This window comes from Parambassis ranga, chromosome 5 (genome assembly GCF_900634625.1).
Source record: "Parambassis ranga chromosome 5, fParRan2.1, whole genome shotgun sequence".
Taxonomy (NCBI): Eukaryota; Metazoa; Chordata; class Actinopteri; family Ambassidae; genus Parambassis; species Parambassis ranga.
Window position 1 is genome coordinate 27,206,161 of NC_041026.1, and position 9,028 is coordinate 27,215,188.

At 39.0% G+C, this 9,028-nt stretch overlaps 1 protein-coding gene across 1 annotated transcript; it reads left to right on the forward strand.

Annotated features, from left to right (window-relative positions):
* Positions 1–2,894: 2,894 nt before the first annotated feature.
* Positions 2,895–8,602, forward strand: mdfic2 (MyoD family inhibitor domain containing 2). Its single transcript, XM_028407358.1, has 2 exons — positions 2,895–3,025; positions 8,355–8,602. Exons 1-2 carry the CDS (start codon positions 2,929–2,931, stop codon positions 8,600–8,602), a joined length of 345 nt encoding a protein of 114 aa, XP_028263159.1. The 5' UTR covers positions 2,895–2,928.
* Positions 8,603–9,028: the final 426 nt, after the last annotated feature.

Consider the following 9,028-nt stretch of genomic DNA (forward strand, 5'->3'; position numbering starts at 1 on the left):
CATTTCCTTCTCATCACTTAACACGAACCAGCCACTCCAACTGTTTTACCCACCTTTGATCTGTCTGAGGACACTGGCATCTGCCTGTAAGAGTAATCCCAGTACACCAGGGTTACCCATTTTTTAAAAGAATAGAGTGAATATGACATCAAGTGTCGTCTTCCCTTTGTGTTAGCCGGCCTCAAGGTGACATGGGAGTCCGCTCTCATCACCAGAGCACAGCTATGACACTTACTCTCCATGGAACTCATTAAGGGGCAAAGGGGACCTCTGCACCGGCAGCATGTTCAACAAACGAAGACATTTTACTAAAACCAGAAAAACACACACACACACACAATTTCCATTCAGCTGCATGAAACACCTGCCAGGGGCCACACACATACATGGGGTAAATGTTAACGTGTCCTTCCAAGGTGATCCAGGAAAAAGGAATGAGAGAAAAAACAGAAAAAGGTGGCATTATCTGTTAAACTTTAGAACATTTTGAAGTGCCAAGTACAGAAATTAACTGCATTTTTTTTGACAATGAGAAATGTGTTGAATGCATGTGAAGTGGACAGCTGTATCAGCAAGCTCAAAGCTGCATGCATTTCAAATGTTTTCTACTCAGCTAATCATGTTACACCCCCTCTTTCTGTATGCTAGGTGAGGTGGTCAAACATGGTGTATGAGGTGAGGACACACCAGGGTGTGTTTGATTGCTGTGCATAAAAAGATGCTCCTATATATTTAGTCATTTTATCGTGCAACAACCCAACTTCAACAGTCTGTCCACAAATGCTGCTCATTGTTTTGATTTTAAAGGATATTCACAGTATTTACACAATCACACCTTCTTTTGACCATGTGGATGAGTGCATCTAAAAATCCTGCTATTGGAACTTTTAGCCGGTAGGTTTTTACCAAATTCAAAATATTTTTTCATCTAAACAAACAGTGGCAATAACTAAGCAAACAGTGACTGAAAAGTGAAAGGAAACACCAAGCACATACGTATGCATATAGGCCAAAGATGTCACTGGCAGTTCACCTTGTCTAGCCTGTGTAGATTCAGAAATGGCATAATCTGATATACCTTCTCCAATGGCACTCAAAAAACAATTGTCGTATCACATTTGTTTTTACATTTTTACCTTTGTAGTACATGTCTGGTATAGTTTTTAAACATTCATCCATTCTCCCAAACTGCATCCTATACAGCTGGTGCCCACCCCAGATGTCAATGGGCGAGAGACAGGACACAAACTGGTTAAGTAACCAGTCCACTGCAGGGCCACACATAGAAAAGCACTTACACCTACGGCCAATATAGATTTCCCAGTTAACCTAACATGCACCTCTTTGGAAGGTGGGTACAGGCAGAGTGTACAAACTCCACTCACAAAGGTCCAAGCAAGCTAACAGGTTCAAAGCAGGAAGTTTATTGCTGTGATGTGACAGTGCCACCTTTACCTTAGACAGAATATACTGACCAATAAAAACTATTGGCTAGGATATTGTTTAGTAGTTTAGTATGTAATATGCATTCAGAGTGAAGCCAAATTAACGGCTCCACATTGAAGAAAGGGTGGAGTAGGTGTTTACATGTGTAAATAATGGAGTGGACTTTGTGCTGTAAACAGGGTCAGAAAGCTGTCACTTGCACATTGTGTAATTTGTACCTGAACTTAAACTCTGACTGTCACTTTGCTCCACATTAGGGGAAGCTCTAATGGGGCGGGGTGTCAACCACGGTGACTTCTCTGCAGATCCAGGGCACAGCTCATTTCACAGAGAGCACATTTCCATAGGAGTCAAATTAACCACGTAACCCGCTGAACCTCTCTGACAGCATGATTGACATAGACCGGTGAAACAAAACCTGCTGTGTCAGCGAGAAACAACAAAATAAAAGAGCAGGGACATGGTGTTTGTGAGTGATGGCCTTTTCTTGATCATTCCTTATCACAACACAAGAGAAAGAATCATAAAGAGAGAAAGCAGCAGAAACTCTCCTCAGGAGTTATATTTGCACTGAGTGCAGCATAGTGGGAGCTCAATAGACAAATACTCTCACATCTTAATTTTTCAATTAGCATGACTCTTGTTCTCTAAACATATGCAAACACAGCGGGGCGTCTATTAAAATGCAACTCTAGTGTTGAGCCTAATTAGAGTAAATTGGTTGGCTTGTATTGGGAGGAATTTGAATGCAGCTCACTGTTCGTGTTTCACTGCATGTTTCACCCCAACAAACAAAATGGCCCTGGCTGCCTGGTGCATACCATCAGAGAGATGAGACGTCTCATCTTAACCTGTTACTCAAATAATGGCTGAAAACATTGACTTGGCACCTCATGTTTATGTTTTTTCTCCCATATTATTACTTTTTATACATTATAAAATCTCTTTATAGTGTGTAATGATTGCTTAATAATGCATGTGAACAGGGACTATTGTGATATTTCCTCTTATTATGTGATACTCTGCATTTTGCCTTTGGCTTCATTTTCACTTCACAGAGGGGAAAAAAATTCAAACTAATAAAATGATGCTGACTTTGGCCGAGTGATGTTTTGATAGAAGCGGATCTACAGTGTTTTTGCCAACGTCATGGGAACACTGTAGAGGCTTACAGTATAGCAGGCAGCAGGCCAAATGGACTCTGTGCTATGTAGCCTAAATGATAATTTGTCCTGAATGCTTTCTGCTTTTCCGTAAAGTAAACAGCTGCCTCCACAGCTATAGGGCAGGAACACTGTGCTGCAGCCAGCTGCGTGTGAGAACCCAGTCCCAAGAGCGCATGAGGAGTGTATGAAGACACCGGGCTGCGGTACCACAGGCTTAGACATTAAGTCACACTGGCCTCAGATGTGTGCAGCCACATCGTTTTGGCTAGAGATAATCAGGTTTGTCATACTAAGTGCATTTTTTATCTGTGATGCAATGGACCAGATGGCAGATGAAACAAATCCAAGGGCTGATGTGAAAGACAACCGGGGAGTAAACAGTGCTGAGGGGACTGCTACATGGGTGAGAGGAGGTACGTTAATGTCAGCGTCTGTAGAAAGTGTCAATATTGAGTCATTGTGTTTGTTTTTAAGATGATTAATCATTAGGTATGCATGCACACACACCCAGTGTCATCATGAATATGGCATAATGCCAAATTTCAAATAAACGGTGTATTCCTGTTATATTCTTAACTAAGCTTTCTTCACACAACACATTCTAACATCACTGCTCCCTATAGTGTCATGTAACTGTACAACAGACATTTTGCTCCTGCAGAAATTGATTCATCTTGTCAACAACATATCACACAAACATTACACTCAGTTGTAGATAGGGCTGCCCCACTGAAAAAAAAGGGTCACGAATCATAGGAAGCTAACTCTGCGTCTTTCATCCTCTCTGTCCTGTCTACCTCTTCTTCTCCTCCTCTACCTAGCTGGCCATCAACAGGAGGGCCCCCCTATTAGTTGGGTCCTGCTCAGAGTTCATTCCGTTTAGAGGGGAGTTTTTCCTGCTACTGTTTGCTCTGGGGTCAGGCTCTGGGTTTCTGTACAGCACCTAAGTACAGACTGTTAAAGACACTATATAAATAAAATGAATTAAATTCAACTGATTAAAGCAGGTGACGTAAGCTTGTATTTAAAATTAAGGTATATACAGTTCAGTTAAGAGTTTTGGATCTTAGGTATAAAAGTTCAAAGGTCTCTTACATACTCCAAGGGACAATTGTCCCTGCCATCTGGAAATGCCCAAGAGAATTCACTGTAAATTTTTTTTTTCTTTTTTAACTTATCTGTTTCATTTATGGATTTTTGCTGATATACGAAATGAGGCCATTTTTTAACTGATATTGATTAATTTAGTTTTTGCATCTGTCAAAGTCTGTCCTGTAGAGGAGCAGCATGCTAAGCTAGGTGGTTAACTTTAAAGCACTGATGGAAGGTCATTCACTTCTTCCTTCTATGATGCAGTTATTTTAACTCCACCCTCAATTTCTGACACTTTATAAAGTTTCCACACTGCAGACATATACCTGGCCTATCGTTATGGTCTCAGTGATGTCATTTTTGTTCAGTGTGTATGAGCTCAGCTTGTTTGTTCTTGTTTGTTCATGTTCTTGCTTATCCATAGCTTTATGTTCGTAAAGCTGAATAAACAATAGACATGCCTACTTCTAGACATTATAGGAAATCTGGATATTAAGTAATTTTTGGACTAAAAATGTAGAAAGGTTTTAGGACAATTTACACCAACAACTCATACTTTTGAGTAGTGACACTGCTGTATTTTCTTTGTCTGGTTACATACATTCGTAAAGTGTTTGAGGATTTCACTGTACTGCCAATTCGAGTTTGCATTTTGATTAAAATCATTCTTAGACACACCACACAGAGTAACTGTGGTGCCTAATGAGCGAGTGTGGCTCAGAGAAATACTGGAACAAAACCTGAAAAATGCATATTATGCCTGCAGGCCTTATTTCTCTATTAGCTAATGGTCATGGGCATGGAGCAGCTGCACTTCTTACTTAATTCATTAGATAACCCAGGAGCATCACATTGAATCTCAGTTCAAACGTGCATGCATATGCCACTGATTCTGAAGATCATTTTAACTTGTTGAACTTCAAGGAAGAGTCCCTGCCTCCTGCACATCTCCCTCCATCACTGAGACATGACAGAAAAAAAATGATGACAATCATAGAGAAGGATGAAAGACTTTTTTTCTTCCTAGCTGACAAAAGGCGATAACATCGTTTTGAACTTTGTTATTTTATACATATTTTAAAACAAAAATGCTAATAAAAGCTTAACGTGGCTGATACAGCCCTGAGCAAAGTCTATTTGTATCTCTCTTTCGACAATTTAGGTAAGACAGATGTAGTTTATTCAACTTTCAAAAGTGAATAAATTAACCGGCATTAAATGTTTAATAAAACAGACAGGATGAATATTTTATTTTTGAACAGACATTAAAAAAATAAACTGAAACCAACACAATAATTCATTATTATCTATTAGAATCAGATGTTAAAAAACAGATCTAGTCTAAGATAAAACTTTCACCATTTCAGTACATTTGTGGAAATGGCACCAGTACAATGTAACCCATATGTCAGGCTTGGTTCAATGTCAGATTGTAAACTTGGTTGATCAGCAATGACTTGGTCAAGATTCCCACTCAACAATACTTTGTTACAATACTGAATGACTGTGTCTTCATGGAACCAACATAACCAATTAGTTAGTAAAACATTATAACATTGGGTAAAAGCAACCAATAGTGGAGCAGGCAGTGCATTTAGGTAGCCTATAGCTCATTGGCTATGGTGAGAGAGTCATTTCCTCCATGTGTCACATGCCACTGTCCTGTCCTTTAGAAACATTTCCGAAATGTATTGATTCCAATGAGTGTTTACACATTAAATTGGCAGTTTTTTCGTGCAAACATACATCTTCCATTTTCATGTTGCAAGTTAGAAGGACAGACATTCACCCTCCAGTCCCCACCTGCCCTCATGACACTGTAAAAGCTATACGTCACTTTCAACTCGTTTTGTGTGTGGTTAGGTTTAGGCATTTAAAACTGGTTAAGCATTAAAACAGTGTAAGGTTGTTGTTGGTCATCATGATGGCTGTCATAAAAATGACACATAATAATAATACATAATACATAATAATTACATAGCACTATCTAAAGCAACTCACAATGTGAGTTTAATGGGAATATTGCTTACCAATTTGCTTACCTTTGTAGGCTCCACCTATGTTTGAGAGGCACAATGCTGACATAGGATTTTATACAGGCTAAACTGTGTTGTAGACACGAAATACCATTCTAATTGAAATCAATTAGTCTGAGTTTGTGCTGCCTGTCACTGTTCAAGAAACAGTACATTCAAAATTTATATTATTACAGGTAATGGGATGACGCATTCTAAGCTTTAGGAATGAAAAACATGGTTTATAATGTATGCAGAAATTTGGAACTACTAAAAAAAAAAAGAAAATGAAAAAAGACTACTACCCATTGCAGGCTTATATGCTTGTAATCATTTAACACTTTGTCTGTGTATACAGAAGGAATTCAGTGTAGGGTTAGGGTTAGGGCTAGGGTCAGGGTCTCCAGTCAGTGACTGGGACTTGGCACCTCTGTTGAACCTGGAGAGAGTGAAGGCACAGACACTAAACAGAGTGTGATGGCTCCTCTTCCCCTTTTTTCTCTTCGAAAATGTATCTCAGAAGAACTTCCTCTGCATCATCTCACACCACAGACTCTCTCTCTTCTTCTCAGCACAGAAACATAGGAGGTCAGTGACTTCAGCACTCCATCACACCTGATGTCCTAACTGCACACACAGCTGCTCTGGGCTGCTGCTTGCTGAACCCTTCTAGATAAACACAAATTATTGAAAGAAAAATAATCCTGTGTTGAGTCTTCAAGTAAAACCATTATGGAATTCACTTTTCATCCCAACACAGCTTTTCCACTAATGTAATAAACAATGATTAATATGCAGCATAATAATACCAGACCACAGACAGAATAGAAAATCTGACGAATAGCTAGGTTTATGCCTCACCATGCTGTGAGAATGCCTAAATACACTTCATATAATCAATTATGAAAATGTGTGAATAATTTACAATCTGAAACTACAGCGAAAAATAAAAAAGGATTAATGTAAAAAAATGGCCACCATAGTAGACTCACTACTCATCAAGTGATTACAGCACAAACTGAAAATGTTATCATTTTTATTTTAAAGAAATGAAAAAAATGTAATCAAATGATGAACACATAACTTTTTGTTGTTGCTTTCTTTACACATCCATTATTCACCTATTATTTATTTATTTATGTTTTTAAAATTCTTTTTAATTTTTGTGCACATTTCAGTATATGTTATACCATGATACACTGACTTTATTACACTGTAGCTAGCTGCCATTTTGGATCCTCATTGAAACACTCAGCTATTTGAGCATAGCAACATTTGCTGGATGTTAAATCATGAACTAACCAGAATATTATAAAGGGCATCTATTGTCTATTACTTCCTGGTTGATGACATTGCATGGCATGTCAAATAATGACAGCTGAACATGACTACTATGGGCTGAGACAATGAAAACACAGTGATAAGCACATAATAGGATGAGTGACATTAGCAGCTGGAGATCATCAATGAACAAAACATAAAGGGTGAGTCATTGGACCATGCTGTATACTTTGCTGCTGTGTGCTGTATTTGCAGTAATGTCAGCTCACCTGTCTATTGTGAAGAAAAACAAAATCAAACAGGGTTCTCAGCATGAATCATTGACAACGTTGATGTTTTGCCTAGTTTTTCCTAGACTGCTGTCACATTCTTGTTTGGCCAAAGTCTGTTGTACTGGGAGAGCTGGATGTTTGTTGATGATAGCATAGCCTACATCTCTGAGCCTACTTTAGCAACAACTGCAAGTCCTTGGTACAGAAACAGAAGTCTCCTTTCAAAGTTATAAAAGGTGATTAATCATCAGAGATAGAATAGAATAGAATAGAATAGAATAGAATAGAATTAATAGTTATTAATCCCTTTGGAAGGTTCCTCAGGGAAATTCGGGGTACCAGAAGCAATACAACACTGACAGTAAGAGCAAAACAATCAAATCCCTTTAATTGATCAAAACATTGGTCACCAATATGAACTACTATGCACGATTTATCCCCGGACCAAGTCTTGATTGCCATAAATAGTATTCTAAACATATAAACCAACCAACCAACATCACAACACTCATGTAGAAACATATTTTGGTACAGATCAGAAGCACAGCTTCTCTAAAGCTCAAGTTGTAAGGTCGCTCCTGCGTTGTGTCTTTGGCGAATAACTATGCGTTCGTGGTCACAGTTCAGTGTCATTCAATGATCTCACACTTCATAGCTCCCATGGGGCAACAATTTGGCAAAAGCTGCTAGGAAGACACATGGCATTGTTTCACTGCAACCACAATGCACATTTGAAGTGCTCCTGGCAAAGTATACAAGAGAGACTTCTGGTAATTGATTATGTCTCCAAACAGCTTTCTTGCTCGCCTCTGTGTGAGGGAACGAGGCATGATTTCCTAAATTATGCATGTGCAAAGGAAGGAAGGGGAGCTTTTAAAATGTTATAAGATCTAAGTGAAGACCAGCAGCTCTTATGGCAGCAGAGATGATTTATGTCCCAAGATATGGTTTAAACACTATTCATCATACATTATTTCAAAGAGGTCATTGCGAATGTGTGAATGAGTTGCAGCCCTTTAAAACAGCATAAACTAAATATCGATAAAGAAAAGTTGAGTAAATTATTTTGGTGTCTCCCTCAGTCGACTGTGCAGGAATCGTCCTGAGCTGTCTCTTCTGCCGTTTCTACGATATGATCCACATGCTACCAGAGGGACTCACCAATCACTGCTGTCCAGACTACAAACAAGTTGTCTCCTCTGTGGAGTCCACACCCAGCACTGATGAGGACTTTTGCACGGACTTGGACTGCGGTCTGCTCAGTTCCTGTCGTGATGCAAGTGACTGCCTGGAGCTGGCTATGGAGGTTTCAGAAATATGCTATCACTAGCAAGAAGCCTTCACCTGTCAAGCAAATAATTTCTTTTTTGTAAAACGGCATCACACAGTAATATTTATGTTAGTAGCTTTGAATAAATACTACACATGCGATTACTAAAATATATATTATAATAAAAAGCTCACTTTGCTGCTAGAAATCTGCATGTAGCCTGATCATTTCACATTAGGATCCAAAGGTCTTTCTGGCCTCTGTCTTCTCACATCATGACTGTAACAGTCACCATCTACTGCATGAGTGAATAACTTAACAGTATGAGTAATGTAGTGTGCTGAATTTAAATTGTACAGTACCGAATCACTATGCAGCAAGGCAGCAGTGTCATCACAAACAATTCAATGGCCTTGAGGCCTGTAAATTCCATCGCTATACACACACTGACACACCAACACGCACTCCAACTTCAACATGATAGTC

Bases quoted from the DNA above. Each gene is read 5' to 3' on its own strand.
- mdfic2 (XM_028407358.1), top strand. From the start codon at position 2,929: ATGGACCAGATGGCAGATGAAACAAATCCAAGGGCTGATGTGAAAGAC. The intron at 3,026-8,354 runs GTACGTTAATGT...TGTCTCCCTCAG, and splicing joins TGCTACATGGGTGAGAGGAG to TCGACTGTGCAGGAATCGTC.